The 22,662-nt window shown below is 36.6% G+C and overlaps 1 protein-coding gene across 1 annotated transcript in view; it reads right to left on the bottom strand.

Moving 5' to 3' along the window:
* Positions 1 to 382: 382 nt before the first annotated feature.
* The window catches only part of LOC132130515 (A disintegrin and metalloproteinase with thrombospondin motifs 2-like), an 89,155-nt gene continuing 66,875 nt past the window's right edge, over positions 383 to 22,662 (bottom strand). Inside the window, exons 6-22 of the mRNA XM_059542234.1 lie at positions 22,146 to 22,302; positions 21,853 to 21,958; positions 21,172 to 21,315; positions 20,930 to 21,062; positions 19,150 to 19,263; positions 18,908 to 19,053; positions 18,647 to 18,822; positions 9,719 to 9,852; positions 8,910 to 9,033; positions 8,539 to 8,619; positions 7,995 to 8,158; positions 6,695 to 6,854; positions 5,915 to 6,047; positions 5,561 to 5,768; positions 4,520 to 4,649; positions 4,356 to 4,430; positions 383 to 1,669 (exon numbers count right to left, since the gene is read on the bottom strand). Of these exons, the coding sequence (XP_059398217.1) occupies positions 843 to 1,669; positions 4,356 to 4,430; positions 4,520 to 4,649; positions 5,561 to 5,768; positions 5,915 to 6,047; positions 6,695 to 6,854; positions 7,995 to 8,158; positions 8,539 to 8,619; positions 8,910 to 9,033; positions 9,719 to 9,852; positions 18,647 to 18,822; positions 18,908 to 19,053; positions 19,150 to 19,263; positions 20,930 to 21,062; positions 21,172 to 21,315; positions 21,853 to 21,958; positions 22,146 to 22,302 (3,012 nt within the window). The 3' untranslated portion in view covers positions 383 to 842. The remainder of the gene's footprint in view (positions 1,670 to 4,355; positions 4,431 to 4,519; positions 4,650 to 5,560; positions 5,769 to 5,914; positions 6,048 to 6,694; positions 6,855 to 7,994; positions 8,159 to 8,538; positions 8,620 to 8,909; positions 9,034 to 9,718; positions 9,853 to 18,646; positions 18,823 to 18,907; positions 19,054 to 19,149; positions 19,264 to 20,929; positions 21,063 to 21,171; positions 21,316 to 21,852; positions 21,959 to 22,145; positions 22,303 to 22,662) is intronic.

Consider the following 22,662-nt stretch of genomic DNA (forward strand, 5'->3'; position numbering starts at 1 on the left):
ATGAGACAATAATGACTAACAACATGACGTTTCCCTCAAAGGTTAAAGAAATATGACACACAAAAAAAAGAATCTCTCTTTCTCTCTCTATATATATATATTTATATATATGTATGATTCATGGATCTCTTCATTCAACAAGCTTTCATTTGAGTGCATTCAAACAGAAAAACATCTGAAAAATCTTGCTTAAGTCAGGTTCAAACTGTACGATTTTGTCACCTGAGACAAATTTGGGGATCATACAATTTCTGTAGTGCAAAATGTGAGATTTTTGCATGACGCATATTCACCATCAGATGATTTATTTGCTTCACAACAATTCTCAGCCTCCAGTGAAGTTCTAGTGGTGAAACTTTGCTGCAGCTGTGCAGTGACCACTCGTATGCTGTCAGCAGCACCACTGGAACCAAAATCCTGGATGGGTATCATACAGTCTGACTGCTCACATCCCACAATGTGCTGTGACATTTACCTAAGATCTCACTGGGATCATGTACAACAATTGTAGAGGACTGGAAAAATCATACAGTATGTGCCTGGCTTAAGCTTAAACTGTCAGATCTTCACAACAGAAAGCTTCTTGCACCCCTGTATTCACCCCAATTAAGTAGTCAAATGTGGTAAACCCCTGGGAAGATGTCATCCTCAAAAAAAAAAAGCCTTGACTAGGGTAATTTTTCATTCTGGTCAGTTGCATTGAAGAGCTACTACATGAAAGATTGAGAACTGGGGTTATTTCCTGTTGAATTATTGCAAATGCCAAGAAAGAGTGTTAGGGCCGTAAGTCCACTGAAAAATATACTCACAAAATACCACAGGGATAAAGAAAAGGAAATGCATCAGTCTCCTGGTTTTCGTTTCAGTCTTTGAAGGAGGAAGTCTTGTCTTTTCTCTGCAAGGAGTTCTTGAATTCTTTTATTATTTGTTTTCTCACGGAACGGCACTCGCTTTCTGGGGACAAAGTGGTTGAGCATGACTTCGTTTGGACTGGCAATCCTGTAGGACACATCGATGGTGTTATTCTCCTTCTTGTCTTCTGACCGATGGAGATTGATTATGGCAGGAGGGCTTGTTGCAGTAACATTAAGCTGTAGCCTTGTCAGAAATGTTGTCCCGATGTTTTTATTCTCAAGTGTGCTTGTATATTGTGGAGTGGTTGGCCAAGGCTCTGCAAACTCTGATGATTCGGATTCTGAGAAGTGTTCGGTTGAGATATCGCCCCAGGTTTCATCCTCGTAGAAGGGTGTGCTGGTTTCCTCTTCGTAGTCGAGTGTGCTGGGATGTTTAGTGTGCACAGTGACAGAACCAATGGTAAATGGGACTGTGGTTCCTGGTTTTAGGGTTATTGGGTTCACGGTGGTTGTGTAGCCCCAAGATGTGGACTCAGTGGTGATGTTTCTCCATCTGCTGAATGATGGTGTGATGGTTGTTGCAGGCTTCTGTGAGGTCCTGTATAGCAGTGTTGTGAGAACAGGAGCTGTTGCAGTGGGAGTTATGGGAGGGGCGACAGTGGTGTACATCCTGGGTCTCGTCAGGTTGAATTCAGAGGTGTAGTTGCCCTCTTTGCAGGACTTGCAGCAGATTTGCCAGTAGCCCGGATTGGAGCAGTACTTACTGAGAACCTCCATCCGACAGAACACAGACCTGTCTCCTTTACAGCGGGATCCTGAAAGATAAATCAACAGGATGCACAGTGTGGACTTAATGTCAGTACAATAATGGGGAAATCATACAAATGAAATTAGAAAAAAATAAGATAACAAATGTAAAATATTAATAATGTAAAAAATGAAAAGATGAAAAGAAAGAAGCATGCATGCACCCTGGCAGATAGTTATCGACTTCAATAAAATAATAGGATAAACAAACAAATAAGTATATATATATATATATATATATATATATATATATATATATATATATATACATACACACACACACACACACACACACACACATATATATATATATATATATATATATATATATATATAAACACACACATAGATATACACACACACACACATATATATATATATATATATATACATACACACACACACACACACACACACACACACACACACACACACTGTTGTTTATAACTTATATTTTAAACTACATTAAAAAAGAAAATCATTTTAAATTGCAATTGTTTTTTCAAAATATTACTGTTTTTTTCTGTATTTTTGTGTGTGAGGTAGTGTGTATATAATATAATAAAATATAATATAATAAAGTAACAAGAAAACAATAATAAAATATTAAAATTAACAAAGCAGAACACTAGGAAAAGAGGGAAATGTGAAATGCAGTTAGTCTGAGCAAACCAGCAACCTAAAATTATAGAGCACAAATTCAAAGGATTTAATTATTCAATGTATTACTTGACCCTTTATTCCCATAAACACAGCCGACAAGAAACCACAGTAGTTACACAGAGACGTCCTGTCAAATATAGAGCAAGTACAAGACAACACATACAACTTTTCTCAGTACAATGTAAACTGATTTGAAATGTCACACCATTCACAGTTTAGTAACACTTTGGTAAAATGTTTTAACACCATCAAATCCATTGAAAAACAGACAATTTTGAGGAGTATAGTTATAAAAAATAGAAATGGCACATCCTGTATTACATGTAACCAATCACGTAATGTAACTGCACGTAATGTAAGGAAATGCTATGCTCTGGAATGAAAGAGCTGTGACAAATAAGACGTACAGGGCCCAGCATTCAGCGGAGATCTGACTACAGACCAAACACTGCCTTCATCAGTCCATTTGATATCAGTTTAAACTATTTTTAATAACTAATAAGTCCAGATGCAAGGTGCTTTGAATATGTAATTCCAGAATGGGCTGGAAGAACATTCTTAACAAATGTTAGGTGCTTTTATTTGTAAAGCTAGTACTGTGTGGTAAGTAAAAGTGTGTTATCAGTCTGGACCCTGTCACATTTTTTTCAGTTACTCAGATGAACAGCCATTCCCATTAAAAAACACACACACACACACACACACACACACACACACACACACACACACACACACACACACACACACACACACACACACACACAGACACACACACACACAGACACACACACACAGACACACACACACACACACAGTTATATACTTTATAGTCCTTTATAATATAATTATAAGCTTAAATATTGTTTTTAAACATGATATATACTTTATGTGTATCTCAAATCATTACTTTCCATAGATAAATACAATATATTACTTTTGTTACTGGTGTAAGAGATAACAGTCATTAACGTTACGAAGTATGTTCAACACCATTTAATATATACACATAATTGCTGTATACAGTAGTTTCTAAAAAAAGGCCTTTTGACATTGTCTGCATCGCTGTAGCTTCATCTTTCCACAGACTTACAATCATACAGCAGTGAGAGACCATAATATAACCAAAGATCTGAGGAGCGGCAACTGTCTACACTTGCTTAGCTGTAAACATCCATATTTGTTGTTGTTCTTTTCTTTAGCTGCCTCTTTTCGAAATTTGGTGGGCATGCAAACGTAAACCTGCATCCCTTCAACCTAAAATAAGGCAAAAAACTGATGTGAGTGGAAAATAAACACGCAGAAGCATGAGGTATTTTGCATCCTTCAAAAGGACGTCAAACATCGACACGCAACTGATTTATAAAATAAATATTTATAGTGTTAAAGCGCTCACCACCTTACCATTCTAGTCTTTCTATGTCATTGTATAGAAAAGAATGGGTAAAAAATAAACGAGCTTTTTCATGAGTTCTTAAACCATTTTTCAAGAGAATATATACAAACATACATGACATTTAACAGTCAAAACAGATTACAATTATGGCCCACATTGTCATTTTAGTGATATATTCTTTATGCTCATCTTATATGTGTATTTAATTGACAAACTGACTGAAATGCAGTTACCGACAGTACAGGACCAACACCCTCATACAGAGGGGTTTGTTGAATGATTCACCCTTGAAGTCGTTACAACAGTCATATTCATATTGCCTGACGTAGCACTACCACCATGGCTTCTCCAAACAAGGCTCCTTCTGCACAGGCACTTACTGCCCTCTTTCAATGCAATTTTTGGCCGTGTTTAGCCCTCAGCCCTGTATAAAATCACATACAGAGCGAACAAGGGCAGAGGAAAGAAAAAGCCTGAAGAATTCCCTCGGATGAAGTAAAAGTAAAGACTCTGAGAGGGACAGAGAAGCAGTCAGGACAGAGTGTAACAGAGCCATAGCATAAGAGAGAGAGGCAGGGTCCAGGAATGAGCGGCCATGCAAAACACAGCAGGCTGATGACTGGAGATGGGACGTTTACTTGAGGAGATCTTCGGAGCTGGGAACTCTGGGTTTGCTCTGGAGAGCCACTGGATGAGGAAGTTCCCTCTGTCATCTGGGAGTTAAGAGAGGATTTAGGAACATTATTTATAACATTATGTTATTTTGGTTTTGAAAGAGTCTTAAGTGAATTCGGACACTTACTTGGACACGGAGCAAGTGGACATGATCTGATGCTCTCAGGCTTGGTGTCCATGCAGATGCCGATGGCATTATCAGGGGTGCTGCACAGGACTTGCCGCTCCTGAGTCCCATTACCACAGGTCACTGAGCACTGCACACACACACACGAAGAACATAAAAACATATACATTAGCAGAATGGGACGCAGTAACAAGATAACATTGATAAACCTATACTACAGGTGTTTTGAAAGATGCTTACCAAGGCTACATTTATTTGATCCAGTCCAAATAGTAATATTTGAAAAAATAGCTTTACAATTTAAAATGGATTTTAAAAACTCAACACACATTACTCTAGTCTTCCAGGTATCATTCTTATATGCTGATTTGTGCTCGGTTATTATTAGCATTGCCATGAAAGGATAAACTTTTATAATGTATTAAAATAGAAAAATTATAGTGTGCCAGTAGTGTACATTCACACTGTATTAAGACTTTGAGAATAATTTATGACATTACGTGAATAATGGCATAATGTTTTGAGAAGAAGGTTGTTATGTTAAAGGAGTAACATTTTGAGAATAACATTTTGGGTGAACTATGCCTTTAACACAATGATGGTTCTTACTTTTAGCATCACTGATGCCAAATTACAGCAACTGATACAGATGCTGATACAAGATTCTCTCTTTTAGAATATCCCTGATATTCTGGCCAATAAGATGTTTGATAATAATTTTCATGCCCAATAATTAATAAATAAACAATATTACCATTATAATTTTAATACTTAAAAAAATCTAATATATATAAAAAGTCAATTATTGAATCAATTATTGATTTTAAATTTTGGCATATTATCATTATAATATCATAATATACATTATGAAAAATGGATATCTGGTTTGTGATTTAATAGTGTTATTAGATGGGACACATTAATCAAAATGTTTTTAAAGATTCACTTTATGTGAGTGTTAGATAAAGGTAATCTAAATGTCAAAATGTGCATGAAAAATGAAATATCCAACTCTTAAACTTTAATCTAACTCATACTCACTTGAGACCAAGGCCCAGTTCTCCACTGTGCAGGGCATAGGTGACGATTACAGGGTCGTCGCCCTTCAGGCCGGTCGTCATTGCAGTGCTTAGCATTGACGGCTTTGTATGAACCGTCCAGTTCAGGTCTCACACAGTGCACGGGTCGGGTCTGAGATCCAGTTTTTCCACATGATTTACTGCACTCCTCCCATTCTCCTGTCACCCAGCTGAAATACATAAGACACATTTAAACACATTTGTTCACTAACCCCTCATACCCTTACACCATCATCCATCACTCATTTAGACATTAACGGTACAACTGTATGATATTGGTTTGCAAACAACCACATGGTGAACCACATTTGCTTACATTGGTTCTGAGCACTCCTTCTGGTTGCAGGCTCGACTGATGGCGCGAGGTTTGGGTATGTTGGAGCAGAGTGTGCGGTGTACCATTTTGCCATCCGACTTCCTTCGGCACCCAAAACGTGTGTACTGTTTTCCTACAAGCCAGACAAACAGACAAAACGCCACAATACAAGCTGTTGTCTCCTACCACTGATCCAAGTTTCACTCAAAACTCATGTCTGTCATGGTTGTGCACGATTCAGAGTTGAACTAAGGATTAAATTCTTTTAGCCATTTTTCTCAACAGAATACAGAATGTAGAAATGCAGTTTAAGGATTTAAGGACTTTTTATTATGAATTACACATAAGCATACATTACCTTTTAAAAGTTTGGGGTCATTAATATTTATTTTGAATAAATTAATTATTTTATTTAGCTAGGAGGAATTAAATTGATTTAAATTGAAAGTAAAGTCAATAATGTTAATGCTAACAAATATTTCTACTTAATATAATTAATTAACTTCAATTCTTTTGAACTTTACATGTATCATGAATCTTGAAAATCTCTTTTGAATTGTAATAATAATCCACTATATATATATATATATATTGTTAATAATAGATGTTAGAAATTCCACTTATTAAAATTCCACTTATTATTTTAAAAATAGTGTTTCATTGTCATTCCTAAATTAATTCTTATTCAACATAATATTGGACATGGTCAATTCAATTAAAAATTCTAACTCTATGGAAAGTGAATCGAAAAGTAGCCAGTTCTTATATATTGATGTGTACCTCCGCCACATGGCTTGGAGCAATGCGACCACTTCCTGAGAGCCCACTCGAAGTAAACTGTGTCATCCTGAGGCAGGGAGTTCTCCATCGAGGAGAGCGGATCTTCTGGCAGGATGTATTTGTATGAAAGCGTGACTTTAGAAATGCTCTGAGACTGGACCTGGAGAAGATGTTTGATATTGGTTGAGCATGTTACTTTTTAAAAATACATTCTGTTATGTTAATTGACCTTATTGGTATCTTTTGATTTAACCTTAATTGTTAATAGTTTACCCAAAGATGAAAATTAAGTCATTGTTTAATCAACCTGGCATTATTTTAATGCTGCATCCCTTCTTCTTCTTCTTTTTTTGGGCCACAAAAGGATAAAAAAATAAAAAAATAAAAAATACACGGCATGTGCTTCTCCATAAAATAGTAGTGGATAGCAGCCAGCATAAAACGTATCAAAAAAAAAAGGAAAAAAAGGAAAGAAAAAAACTTAATTTGACATGTTTCGATACATGTCTCTGTAAATGATAATGAGGTACTGCTCAGCCCACCCCTTTTCTGTTTTTTTTTTAAATATTCGGTGGCATGTTACCATCAAAAACAAAACTATTCCACTGTGTCATCAGTAGCTCTGATGTCGGGAGAAAATGAAGACTCTTATTGCAGACAGCTTAGAACTTGCTGTGGGTGGAAATATGCTAATACGGGACAGTCTGTCAACAGTTATGGGCGGGGCCTGAGCAGTATGATGTCATACTGCTCAGAAAATCAAAATGGCTTGATTATTGAGACTGTTTAGGTTTTTGGGGATTAAAGAAAAAGGAATTAATTCATTTTTATCATGACAGGGTGGTTGTGTAATTGTCATTGTGCAAACACCATGCAAAAGTGAATTTTGGATCCGATGTACACTTTAAATACTACATTAAATCTAGCTTTGTTTTTCACCAAACCCTCAGAACACCCTCAGTTTACCCTCAGAACACTTGAAATGTATGATAGGTGTTGCATGGGACCATTTTGTGATACTTTTGCATTTGATTTTAAACCCTGATACTTGTCAATATTTACTGCCAGTTTATGGCTGAGTGCGAGTAGGGCATTTTTAAACATTTCTTCATACATGGTCTGAAAAAGAAGGGCAAACACCATTGGAACAACCCCAGGTTGAGTAAGTAAATCACTGAATTTTCTATTCTTGGTGAACCATACCTAACCACTACTAGACATACACGTACTGCCCTTATTTACGCTAAAAGCTGTTTAGGTTTAGTTCTTTATTTTTGGCTGATATAATGCTCATTCTCACCATAATGAGGACTCCATATTTGAGTGGTCCGTTGGTCTGGACCGTCTCCATGTCATCATTGTTGGTGTACTCCCAAGCCACACCTTTTTCAATTACTGTACGTGACTCAGGAAAATCACCCTCGTCATTCAGAAAGATATGATCTGTGGCCTGGTTCTTCACCACTAGCAGAGGACAATTTAATATTAGTAATAAATTAAATAAAAATTACATTTATGCATTTAACAGACGCTTTTATCCAAAGCGACTTACAGTGCATTCAGGCTAACAATCTTTACCTATCATGTGTTCCCTGGGAATCGAACCCACAAACTTGCGCTTGTTATAACAATGCTCTACCACTTGAGCTACAGGACCACTCTTAACTCTATGAAGTCCAATTCATGCACCCAGTGAGACAAATACACGGATCTTAGATACTTCTAAGTAGCTAAGGTGCTTCATGGTCACTGAGCTGGAGCTCCTAATGTTCTCAGCACTAGGAGAAGACCAAATCTCTCCATCAATAACAAAGGAGGTTCTAACTAGAATATGGAGTTTCTACCTAGAACATGTGGAGTTCCTTTGAATTCATGGATCTGTATGTGGCGTGCTCCTCTAGGAATCTCCAGGATCTTCAGAAAACCTAAGAATACAATTCACAAAAAAATAAAAGTAAGTTTACATTTAGCAGACACTTTTATCCAAAGTCAAATTTTTTTTTTTTTTTTTTTTTTTTTTTTTTTAAGTAACATGTATTCGCTGGTACTTGAACCCACAACCTTTTACACTGCTAACACAATGCTCTACCACTGAGCCACAGGAACTTTGAGAGTTGAAATGTCCTGACTGTGGTGAAATTTTTAAATGAATCTGGGTTGAAAACCTGTTTATGGAGACCTGTTCATGGAGTCTGCGGTGAGGAAAGAAGCTCACCTGGTTTCCTCGTGCTGCGGGTGAAATTTCCTTTGACAATCTTGCAGGTGGAGTTGTCTCCTCCACACACGCCACACTTATCGTCCTCTAGCTCCGAGGCTATAACATTGTCACAGCCCACTTTCTGAGCAGAGAGCAGGACTTATGAGATCCAAGAATATATACAGTAGAGACATAGAAGTGCTGACTTTAAATAAACTGACCAGATTAACAGAAATTATATTTTACCAAATTTCTGATTGATTAGTACGTTAATTTTTTTTTTTTTTTATAACATGTGAGTAACAATTTTGTATGAAAAATTATGCATGGATGGTAAATTTACTCTAAACTTACTCTTAATTTTAACCAGAACTCCTGTTTGCCAATAATATCAGTAAACACTTTTGAGCACATGACTGCATGGAAACAATCACAGATCCCATCTTTCCTTTAGTGAGTCCCAGTGTTGGGATTTAAACCCAGCATTTTCCAGACATTCATATCTCTCTCACATTATAAAGCAGTACATCTAGGAATGCACTTCATCTTTTAATTCCACTAGTAAAAAATTGAGATCTAAAGCATGTACTTCATCAATCTGCCTCGCTCAAAGGACTCAGCAGTCATGCATTCCACCGATAACAGAACTAGCTAAACACAGAACATTGAAGACTGTGTCCTATTCTAGCAAATCAACAATTTACCTGGCAGTGAGGAGCGGAAAGGCCTCAGAAATCTGATTAGGCCTGATATTATTCATTCTATGGCATTTGATGATGAACTTCAGTGAAGGATGGTTTGTGTGGGTGTGTTTGAATAACCTTTACCTCACATTCCCCACGCACACACACACTGTAAGGGTCTTTGTAGGAACAACGGGTGCCATCATGCACCATTCTTTTCATGGATATCACGTCTCCTGTCTCTTTTGACTGGCAGTACAGTTGACATCTTTCTTCAGCTGTCCAAAAAAACAGACCACAGACAAATTTATGCAATTCATATTTGTAGCTCTAGCACACATAAACATTTGTGCATGTTTCTGAATTCATGGAATTGATGTATTGATTTTATTGTATTTATTCAAATATTTTACGGCAGAAAGAGAGTATAGTTCCTAGCCAAAACGACCTAGAAAATCAAAGCTTTTCATATTCTGTCGGTCTTAGTACACGATGTAGCTACAGAAGAGTCAAGTTTTAAATAGGAAAAACATAGAAACTCTTTGGTCATTTTTTAACCAGATGCTAATGGTCTAATCAGATTCAATGATCTATGCTAAGCTAAGCTAAAAGTGCTACCACCAGACCCGGATATTGGCTGAATGGATTCGAAAATGTGTAGTAAATGCTGCTCCATGTGTAAGCGCGCAGAAAATGGAAATTTACCGCTGTTTTAAGAACCGGCTTTACTGACCAGATGTGCATTAAATATCACATGCAATTTATCATGCAGCCCTAAAGTCAAAGAGTGGCTCTGGTAAAAGGGGCCTTCCATGACTTTGCAACTTCTTCATTCCAAATCATGAAAAGATGTGGTGAATTGCCTTGAACTGCTTCGTATCCAGTCGAATTTGGAGCAAAAGTCTGAATGAATGGATGCACGCAGCCATCTTGTGGCAAGATCTATACCTGTAACTTATATCAGCATGAAAAATCCAATCTCCAATTATCATTGGTGTTTTCTTGTTTCTTGAGGTGACTGAGGCTCCCAAGTAAGACCCCTACTGTCATCATGACAACTCGTAGTGACCAACAGATAGGGAACTATACAAATATATAAAAGTTGTATGGACTAGTAAAGATAATTTAAAAGTTAAAAGTTATCTAAAGTTACATTTTAGATTCTGTTAATATTATCATATTGTACATTACCGTTCAAATGTTTGGGGTCAGTAAGATCAAGTTCAAAAGTGACAAAGATTAACATAATTACAAAATATTTTATTTAATAAATTACGTTTTTTTCAACTTTCCATACAATGAAGAATCCACTGAAATATGAAGCAATAGCGCCTTTCTGCTTTGGGTGTCCCAATTTTGAGTTCTGGTTTGTGGACTTTTCCCCATCACATCCCTCCTTTCTCCCACTCAGGCCCCGTCCACATGGAGACACCTTTAGCTGTATTTTGTATTTTTAGCTGCATTTTGTATCGTATAGGTGTTTTGTCCACACAGATCTGGCATTTTTGGAGAGTGAAACCAATATTTTTTTAAACCGTGTCCCAGAATGGATAAATCTGAAAACGCCGCCATTGCGTTTTCCAGAGGTGGAAAGTAACGAATTACATTTACTCGCGTTACTGTAATTGAGTAGCTTTTTTGTGTACTAATACTTTTTAAAGTAATTTTTTAAATCTGTAATTTTACTTTTACTTAAGTATATTTTGTTTAAAGTATTGTACTTCGCTACATTTTAAAACACATTAATTACTGAGTAAAAAAAAAAAAAAAAAATCGCTGGAAACTACGTCAGTAAATAATGGGCAGGAGGGCAAACTGGCGCTAAAATCACAAGAAAGATGCAGACGGTCAAAACAGGCGTTAGTGGTGCAGACACCGCAGAAAACGAAACCCCGTCATATTCTGAAGTTGAACTCGAAGGAAATGAAGTGAACCCCTGGCCATGTGTATGCTCTATTATGCAGTGTAAGCTGTACTTGCCTAGGAAGACCAAACTAGCAGCTTATAAAATCTCGACAAGACATCAACCCTTCGCAAGAATGTAGAGGTAAGCTAAATAATTGCATCATTGCATTGGTGGTTAAAATGAAGCTTTGACATTTTAGCAAGAGGTTTTGCACAAATTAGCCAAAAAGACAGTGGCGAGGAGTTTGCTTTATATATCATCTGCGATAATATCATGTTTTTTGTTTTAATGATGTGCGCGCTTATAGTGCGTTCTTTCACTGTGTGATTCAGTCTCCTAAAATGCATTTAGAATGATCACAAAATTGAAGATATAGGGGTAGAAAATTCACATATTTATATAATTTCATACATTAAATCAAAATCACACAAAGAATGCCGTCTTTTCCTCCAAAAATCATCATGAATATATACATACATACATACATATATATATAACAGTTCAGTAAACAAGTTAATTAAGAGACTTGCGTTTTAGACACCATATTGCCTTTTTTTAGCTCTATTTCTACAACAGAAAATAATTCCAAACACAGCCACCAAAGCACAGTTTTGCGTCTCTGAGCAACGTGACAGTGTTTCGTTCCTGAATGAATCAACCGTTTAAATGATTCGGTTCAATCGCAATGACTCACTTATTAACAGTGACTTGCTGACACATACTGGCCATTTTAATATCACATTTAAAGTATCTTTTGATTTTTTTAAATAATTAATTTCTTATCATTTCAAATGAGTATTCAACATTTTATGTCTTGTATATCAAAACATTATTCATGCATTTGTAACTGCAGGTTAAATGCATTCTTGTCCTGCACTAAACAGTGTAATACATCTAAATGCCACTTCCAATGAATCTTCTGCATTTCCTCTGCATTAAAAGATGAGTTTGTTGATACTGGTTTGCCTGGTAACAGCCCAAATGTTTTATTATTCTAAATAACTGATTCCTTTAATTAAAAACCACTAGTTTGAGATTAATAGACCTATCCCAGGGGTGTCAAACTCAGTTCCTGGAGGGTCGTAGCCCTGCAGAGTTTAGTTTTAACCCTGCTCCAGCACACATATCATGTAGTTTTCAAATAAACCTAAATGATTAGATTAGCTGGATCAGGTGTGTTTAATTAGGGTTATATCTCAACTGTGCAGGACTGTGGCCCTCCAAGAACTGAGTTTGACAACCTTGGTCTGTCCCATTTTGACTCCCTCCCACTGTTAAAATGTAACTAAGTAATTTTTACTCTGAGTAAATTTTAAATGAGCTACTTTTTACTTTTACTTGAGTAGATTTTTAGACTGGTACTTTTACTTGTACTTAAGTAAAATTTCATTAATGTAATGGTACTTTTACTTGAGTAGAATATTTTTGTACTCTTTCCACCTCTGGCGTTTTCGTGTGGACAGCGAATCCGTATATTTTCTGAAACTTTGACATCATCAGCTCACATCTCGCCCCTAGTCAGACACTGCTACTTCAAGTAACAGAAACTAAAACATGTACAAACACTGAATGATTGTCTTTTTTATTAACTAACATTAACACAGATTACTAAACGTTATGTTCCTTGTATACTGCGCGCAAGGCATAGTCCAAGACATTTTCTCTGTTTTTAGTGTATCTCTGTGGCAGAATTACAGTGGCACATATTAGCATCATATGATGCTGATATTTCTTGAGATGAGAAAATGAAAAAAAAAAAAAAGATCGGATAGTGAAAGCACTGGCTTCGTGTGGACGTAGCCTTAGCTTCCTGTCTGTCATTTCATAATAAAGGCAAAAATGCCCCCCCCCAAAAATAAATAAATAAATAAATAAATATATAACTGTTTCGAGCATCAAATCAGCATAACAGAATGATTTCAGGAAGATCATGTTATACTGAAGACTGCAATAATGACATCCATCACAGGAATTAATTACATTTTAAAATATATTTAAATAGAACATATATATATATATATATATATATATATATATATTTTTTTTTTTTTTTTTTTCAAATCATAAATCATAGTCATAAATCTTAATAATAAAAAAAACTGTCTCCACTGCAACATTGTTCTTTCTGAATGTGCACTGAAATGAAGACGGTTTACTCCTATCAGCAGTAGAAGAGGAGGTTGGAATGATATTAGCTGGCTACCTGCATTCCCTCTACTGTAGCATTGATTCGGCCCCAGTGGATAACTGGAGATGCCATTGCTGCTTAATCACATTTCCATGTGCCTTTCTTCCAACCGCTGCCTCTTGTCTGATGCCCTTCTCAATGACTGGGCCAAACCTCTGGTGAATGTTTCCAAGCAGCTAAGAGCAACTCTATCTCAACCCTATTTATCTTTTCATAAAAGTCTTAAAGGGTTAGTTCAGTCAAAAATAAAAAATAAGCCATTAATAATTAACATTAATTAACCTTGAAGTCATCCTAGGTGTATAGTAAATCAATGTGTTTTTGTAAGAAAGATACCCATATTCAAAATGCAATAATCACTTTAATCAAGCTTGAGCTCACAGTTGTAAATTAAGCAGTTCCAGGGTAATGACATATAAGGTCAGCTTTGCGCATGCACCTCTCAGAAGTTACACACACAGGAATGCAGCGGAGAGATCAAAACAAAACAAAGGTCACTAATTAGAAGTACAAAACGAGGATTTGTAAAGAAGAATGTCAGAGGATTTCGATATAAGCCAAGAGTTTTTCTTTGCTAAAGTAAGGAAACTGCTTCCTTTGCTGTGGTTAACAAACGTTGCATGCGCAACGCTGACCTCATATGCCATTCCCCAGAACTGCTTCCGTTTTACAACAGTGAGCGCAAGCTAGATTAAAGTGATTATTACGTTTTATTATGTACATTTTTATTACAAATGCACATCAATTCACTACAGAAGGCCTTTGTTCACCCCCCAGAGCCACGTGAGACAGTTTTTTCTGATGGATGTACTTTTTTATTAAACTTCTCATGGACCAATTGAGTACAACACCCACTGAGTTGCATCAAACAGCTTGAAAGATCAAACACAATTTTTTTACATTTTAATAACATTTTTGAATGAACTAACCCTTTAAAGGGGTCATGGCATTGCTAAAAAGAACATTATTGTGTATTTGAAGTAATGCAATGTATTTATGTGGTTTAAAGTAAAAAAAATAAAACATGATTTTCCACATACTGTACATTACGGTTTCGTCTCTATATCCCGCCTTTCTGAAACACATTGATTTTTACAAAGCTCATCGTTCTGAAAGGTGAGGTGTACGCTGATTGGTCAGCTATCCAGTGCATTGTGATTGGCCAAATGCCTCAAGAGTGTTACGGAAATGTTATGCCCTTAGCATACTTTAATGTTGTGTCCCAGCCGGTCCCGACACGATGAGACAAAACCAATAAAACCCATTACAAACGTGGCATTTGTTGCATCCAGTGGGGACATAATTACCGATTATAATGACTTATACTGTCTTTTTACGTGTTGCTTATATCACTGCATTAACATAAAACCATGTTTGCATTTGTAATCGGATAAATGACAAACAACAAGCTCTACTCTATACTGCTCAAAACTCCCATTTGAATCGTCAGTGGAAAATCCTTTACATATGAAAACGTACTTACAGACTGTGAGTCAGAAGCGGCAGACTGTCCTTGAAAAGTTTGAATATCCCATTTTATAGCAACAGACACTGGCATTGTAGGCTACTGGTTCAGGAAACAGTCATTATTCTCTGTAAAATGCGCTGCACACATCTGAATATTTGGGTTGAACTGTCCTGGAACAGTGTTGTAAATACAACTTAACCGCTGATTTCTAGTTCAGTCAGGACCACTCTGTTCAAGTCAGAATATTGTACAGGTCCTGAACCTTATATTTGGTGGAAGGCTTCGCTCTGAAGGCTTCAGATTCTGAGCTATCCACAGGCAAACTTCACTGAGGTTTGAACCCCCAAAGCCTAAGCAATTGCCAAATATTTTAATATGCACAGATACATATACCAAAGTAAAGTAAAACTGTACTGTAGATAATATTGAACAATCTGAGCACATGAGCTGGATAGAAGATATGTCCATGGGCGGGCAGTTAAGTGGTCATGTATCTTCATAGGAGTTTGGGGTAGGGGGAGAGTAAGTGCATGTCTGTGCGACAGAATATGGCAAGCGTGAGTACGGATGATCTTATATATCTTATTAATTGCAGAGGGAGGAGTCTCAATTGAGCATCAGCTGATGCAGCAATCACGCCGTGGTCTGTCTGAACTACACTTGAGCTCCATTTGTTGCTCAAACTGCATTTGTGTCCTCTTTTGGAAGGCCAAACAAGGTCTCTTCGCTTTCATAGTGAAGCACAGCATCTCCACGATATGGAGCCAGTGGCAACAGCGAGAATAAAATTTATGCCTTCTTTCTTTGCGTGAAGATGTGGGTAGCATTATGCAAATCTTCACACATCAAGATGTAGACGTGGGGGCGTGTTAGAATGAGCCATTTTAGGTAGGCGTGGTTGACTTTTATAAAGAATCTCTTTGGATTTGAGACTTTAGTCTTTGCAACTTTACAGATCTTCTTTATGCACCAAGAGCTTCTAACACTCCAAAGAGAAAGGAAAAATTGAAATCACATCATATGACTCCGTGAAACTATACAATACTATACTATATAAAACTATAAAAGCTTGTGTCTGCCACAGGTGAAAAAATAAAAAGGGTACATTTTGTTAGTTTATTTCTCACAATTCTCAGAATCTTTTCTCAGAATTGTGAGATATATAGTCAGAATTATGAGGGATTGTATGAAGTAAAAATTGAGACATATCAAATTCTGACCAATTCAATTTTGATCTTTTTTTTTTCAGAATTGCCCATTTTTAGCTCCCAATTCTTAGAATTGTTTTTTTTTTAATTGTCAAAATTGCAAGATAAGCTCTCAGTCCTGAGAAGAAAAGTCAGAATTGTCTTGTGTTGTGATAACTCTTTGAGAGTTTAGCATGTTAATATACATGGCGTTGTAAATGTGTTTGGTCTTGGCGGAATAGATCTACTACGCTGCTTCTGTGGCAGAGCAAGTACCAAGACTTGCTACTGCCACTACATCCACAGACATGCTTCTGTGTACATGTAATAAATACTGCTTTTGCACATTTTGTTACAAACACGCCAGGTTCCACCTCCACTCATTCACAATGCACGCCCTCACCTGAGTACTGAGCACTTCCACCTGACCCTCATTATCATCCAATCACCTCTGCACTTTAAATACCACACACGCACTCAGTCAGCATCCGGTCTCATTTGCAACAAGGTCTTACCTGTATGCTAACTCCAAGGACTAACTCTACTAACCTCTCTCCAGCGATCTCCTGAAGTTCCCAGCCATCTCCGTGCGTGTGTGTGGTACACCTCCCTCCTTTGACGTCTCTACCCTGCTACTACGGATCACTTCATCACTGCCATACTCCACATCACTCTACCCAGCACTACCCACTCCTCTGCTTGTGCCTCAATAAACTGTCTTTCTGTTATTCCTCAGCTTCCTGTGGTATTCCGTAAACACATATAACGTAGCCTATATGAAATTACAAATATAACATGGTATACTGTAGATTAAATGACCCCATAGGAGATCTATACAGGTGGAGCTGGGCAAGGTGGAGGGTATTTTAAGTGCATTGCATATGTATTTGAATGTTGAGCAGCAAGCTTATCGGAATGAAAGCAATCATCTGCACTTTCAGTCAGGGCCTTCAGTAAGCAACTGTAAGCTACATACCCTTACACAGGAAATGACAGCTTGATTTTTTTTTTTTGTGAAATATTAATTCAATGGACAATGGTAATAATACAAAAACGCAATACTAAATTATTAAATAATCTATATATGCATCACCTTCCATAGCGGTAGATGTATGACTTTTTAGTTTTTTCCTTTTTTATTTTAAATATCCACAAACTTATTCATTATATCCTAAACTTTATGATAAATCCTATTCTGATTGTAGTGTGGATAAGTTGTATTAACTTTTGTATTAACCCATTTGTCTTCTGTGTAAAACTTTCCTGGGTTTATATTTTAGTAATAAAATAAGCTTGTTTCATAAACTTGATATTGATAACAGCTTAACATTATTTACATTAGCTTGTAGGGTCTTTGCTATTATATCCTAATATCATTATGCCTCAATGAGTTATAGATTAAGAATTGTTGCTTTAGGTGTACAGATGACTTGCTGCAGTGTTTAATTATTTATTTTGTTAAAATAATATTTTTTTTCTGTAAATGCATTGTCTGCTGGTTTATTTAGCTTTTTTTTAGTACACTAAATTAAGTATGCCACTTAGTACTGTAAGACTTTGACTGTTAATGTACAAATTAACACCTGGCCACTCTTGTGGGTTTGCTACTTTTTCAATTAAAAATTGTAGAAGGGTAAAAACATGCCAGACAGACATTGGTATTATGTAAGCAATACAGCTACAACAAATAAAACTGATAATCAAGCATTAGTCTCAGCCTCAGATGTCATGCCCACGGACCGTTAGCTAAAAAGTAGAAACACTTCAGGAGTGTCGATGTCATCATCAGATTGGTTGAATTCCACAGGATTTCCACGAGACGTGTGTGAAGTGTTCTTTTATGTTCCATCTATAAACAAAAATTTCTGTGGTGCCAAACCAGTCTACCGAAACAAGAAAGGCGCTGTGTTTACAACTTTGATGACAAGCGCTTATCAGGATCAACTAAACGCTGGATTTTCAAAAGTATGTGAAATATTTAAAGTTCTCGGCATATAATCTTTTAAATATGTCCGAGAGTTTTACACACCGGCCTGTTATTGTGGCGACATTTCCATGCCTCAAAACGAACTGTGAGTGGTTGTTTGACATGTCAGTCAAACGGCCTCATGGTCAGGCCTTGGCCAGTGAAAACTGCCATGAATTACTATGCGAGACAAATCAAGCATTGACAATAATCCGTCGTATTGGTGGCCCCCAATTAAAATAGAGCCCCATAAAGGCTTGGGCAGCAAGGAAGTATTAAAATGAAAAATATAATACCATGTGACTGTTCCTATGTCTTTTTCACCAGCATAAAATAATAAATCAGGTCTTCGCTCACGTTCAGGATGTTCGTAGGGCAGCCAATGGTGTTTGGTGCCCTCATGCTCAAAGTGAGGGTTCCACATCTCGCACTGCTCCTCTCTAAAGTCAGCTAGGGCCTTTGGACACTCTTCCATGTTACAGAGCTGGAACTCATAGTTGTTTCCATAACAAGTGCGCCCCCCGTTGGCTGGACTACAACAGAACAGATTTGTTCAAGTCAAAGAGGAGAAATGTGAGAAGATGAAAAAAACTTTTTCACCGATATGAAGACACTCACCTTGGGTTGTTACACTCGCGAGTGCGGAACTGTACTCCACCACCACAGGTACGAGAACAGGAACCAAACTTGGTCCACTGACCCCAGTGGCCATCCTGCCTAAGAATGTCTGGCGTAAGCTTGATACAGTGACCCTTAAAACATTGCTAGAGAAATAAAGAGAGAGGGAGAAAATAAAAGAAAAATAGTATCTGGTATTTTAGTTCTGGGTATATGCTCCTGTTCTTAGTATAAGATCGAACCTTTCCTGCTGCACACTTGGTCCCGTCGATAGGAGGGCCCTTCTTGGTCTTGCAGAAGAAAGGGTTCTCGGGGTGGCTGCACCACAGCTGCTTGCAAGGATCGTAGGTGCTGTACTAAAAGAAACAGTCATGCTCGCATTCATATACACAGACCATGTGACCAGCCCAGATTACATGGCCGTATACTGGCAGAGAAATGGGAAATTGGGAGAAGTCTTATTTTTTGTTTAAAGTGTTTTTAAATAGTTTTCAGAGATTTTATTGTTTACAGATTAATTACCTGCTTGCACCTGCTTAAACAACATGATTTCTTCTTATAGAGCATGCTGAACATTAAAAGTGGGGTCCAGCAGTCCAGAAATTATTATTTTTTTTTTTCTATTTTGCATTATTTTAAAATGTATCACATTTTTAAACAAATGTTTATTTTACTTTTCATAACAGGAAACCATTGATAACAATGGGTAAATTAATCAGAAATTAGTTTCCAGGTATACAATCCTTAAGAATACTGAAAGTACGAACATGCTGTACATGAGAAATGCATCTACGAGAATAATTAATAACTAAAAAGTGAATCATTAACACTTTAAAAATAATAATAAATATGTAAATCAGACAGATAAAGATATAAATTTTAAAGAAAAAGGATTAAAAAATTATAAAAAATAACAAAACAAAATTAATATATTTAAGAAAATAAATAAAAGGATACAAATACAAATTATGACTTACCCAACTTAAAAATTATATAATTTTTATTATTATTATTATTTACACATTATACAGTTACCATAACAATTTTAGATAAACAAGAAGAACTGAAATCTGATGATTTTATCTCCAGACTGATTTAAGTATAATCCAAAGAGCATCTCTTGTTTCAAAGGAAGAACATATGATTGTCTCTACAAATAGTTACATTAGCAATGTAATAATTTGATTGCATCTGATTAGTCACCTAGAAATACAGTGCAAAATCTTTAATATTTGTAATTTTATTAAAGCTACGTTCACACTGTCAGTTTTTGGGATTGACAACCACATTTACTTGCAGGTGTGATTCTCAAAAATGCCCCGTTCACACAGCGGCTTACAGTAGCGTTTTCAATACTCTCTGTATGAATGTGCAATGGGATTCAAGTCAGTATTCCCTACACTTTTAGAAAAAAAAGGTACAGAAGCTGTCAATGGGGCAGTACCTTTGACAAGTGTCCAATCGAGCTGTGAGCATTTGAGTTATGCATAGAACAAAAAACTGAAGGGAGCAGCTCCAGTGGAGAACAACAGTGACTGGATCTAAACCTTCAGATGACACACAGCTCATATCTGCATCTCTGTAAGTTGATGAAAACCTGTAACACACAGTAGACAAGTGCAGAGCCGCTCTCTCGCAGTGTATGATCTTATAGACAGCTAGCTGTCTAGTCTTGTTCCATTAGCACAGCAAGTTTTCTGAGAACATGAGTCCAGAAAATGCATGGGTGTGAGTTCGGTTATAGAATGTGGTTGTCGATCCTGTTAATAATGATACTGTGTGTGAACATAACCATATTAAGGACTCAAACACAGGACTGACAACCGTATTCTGCTGCTGTATTTTCTCTGTTTGAAATGTAAAAAAATGTTAAACTTTATTTATATAAAAATTATGACATTTTTAGTATTATCTCATTATCCTAACTTGAACCCAGTATGCTGCATTGCCAGGTTTACTAACTATTAACCTAACTAGTTTATGTGGTTGAATGTGGAGTGACGAAGTCTCTCTTTCACTTACCGCAGTGCACATCATGTAGCCCATGCCGAAATCAAAGCGGCACTGGTCATCCATAGAGTAATGCAGACCAGGCAGCTGGGGCAGAGTGGGCCACTCGTGATCAAAGGGGTCGTCACGGAGACAGTCATATGTACTGCATGAGTTATAGTACTATCTTAGAATTTGTAATCAAGGAACCAGATGAATAATAGAATATATTCATATGTTACAAAGCAGGAAGCCACCAAAACCAAGTAACTCACTTGAGGTATCGCCTGAGCTCCTGTTGACTGCATCGGGACCAATGAAAGCGGTGGAAGGCTGCTTGAACCAGAGGAGCCATTATACTGCCCATTGGAACTTCATCCCCACACTCATTCGCCTGGCCATCATGCTCCATCCCCAGTCTGAATATAACAAAAAATATGCATTAACTCTATGCAGTTAACTTCTTTACTAAATGAAAATGTGGGTGAGAGAATGGATATATGTAACAAATAATATATTATGTATATTTTTATCCAATGCATTATATAATGTATTCAAATATATTTTATATAATATATACACACAACATCTTCTTTGTTCGCAGTGATATATAAAATATGATCAAATATTTACAAATATAAATTACAGAATTTCTAGTTTTATTGATTATTCTTATGGCAGATAAATAGTTATCTGATTTAAAAAAATAAAAATAAAAAATAAAATAAAAATGATCTGATATTCAAATATATTATTGTCCACCCAATAGCTTCAATTATAGTTACCTTCTTATTAGTGGCTTGGATTTTAAATAATTTGTGGTTTTGGTTGAACTACCAGTAGTTGAACTACTTTAAATTATGATTAACTTGGGGCTCGACTCTCTTATATTAGCTTCTTCAACAATGGTCAGTGGTGGCATATTATGGTGGAATTTTTGTTAAAGTTTTTCTCACACATGTCCTGTCTCATGGGCCACAACAAAAGCTGACGAGAAGCCATCCTCATGGTTCAGAGTGCAACTTCTCACAGGGTGACACATTCCTGTAACAGGAGCATAACCTGCAAAGAGAAGGAAGATAAATCGTTGTCAGCTATTTATGCTGAATTAAATTGTGGTAAGTTTGCAATTTACTATTCCAGTTACACCAATTTCAATTGGTCTGCATATCTGAGATTTTTGATGTACTGTACATGCATCATGTTATGTTTACATGTAAATTGGAAAATGGAGTTTCAAAAGTATTACCTTGCATGCCAGTGGGCCCAAACTCTTGTCTGGTGAGGAAAATGGCATGATCGTGGTATTCTGCATCATTCTTGTCCTCTTTTTGCTGCAGGAAGGCCCAGCGACAGACATTCTCCAGACTCTGAGCAGCATTGCCCAGCTCAATCAAACTCATGGACTGACAAAACCAACACAAATCATAGGTTAATACATGATACCATTAACTGACACATTTATTTATTTTTTTTAGAAACCATTGTAGAATCCAAGACAAAAAAAGGACTTGATCAAAATCTATTTTAATTTACATAGAGTAGAACGCTTAAAGGGATCATATGACATTGCTAAAAAGAACATTATGTTGTGTATTTGGTGTAATGTAATGTGTTGAAGGTTAAAAAAATATTATTTTCTACATAATGTACATTATTGTTTCTACTCTATGGCCTGCCTTTCTGAAACGTGTCGATTTTTACAAAGCTCAGCGTTCTGAAACGCAAGGTGCATGCTGATTGGCCAGCTATCCTCAAGCGTGTAA

This window comes from Carassius carassius, chromosome 47 (genome assembly GCF_963082965.1).
Source record: "Carassius carassius chromosome 47, fCarCar2.1, whole genome shotgun sequence".
Lineage (NCBI taxonomy): Eukaryota > Metazoa > Chordata > Actinopteri > Cypriniformes > Cyprinidae > Carassius > Carassius carassius.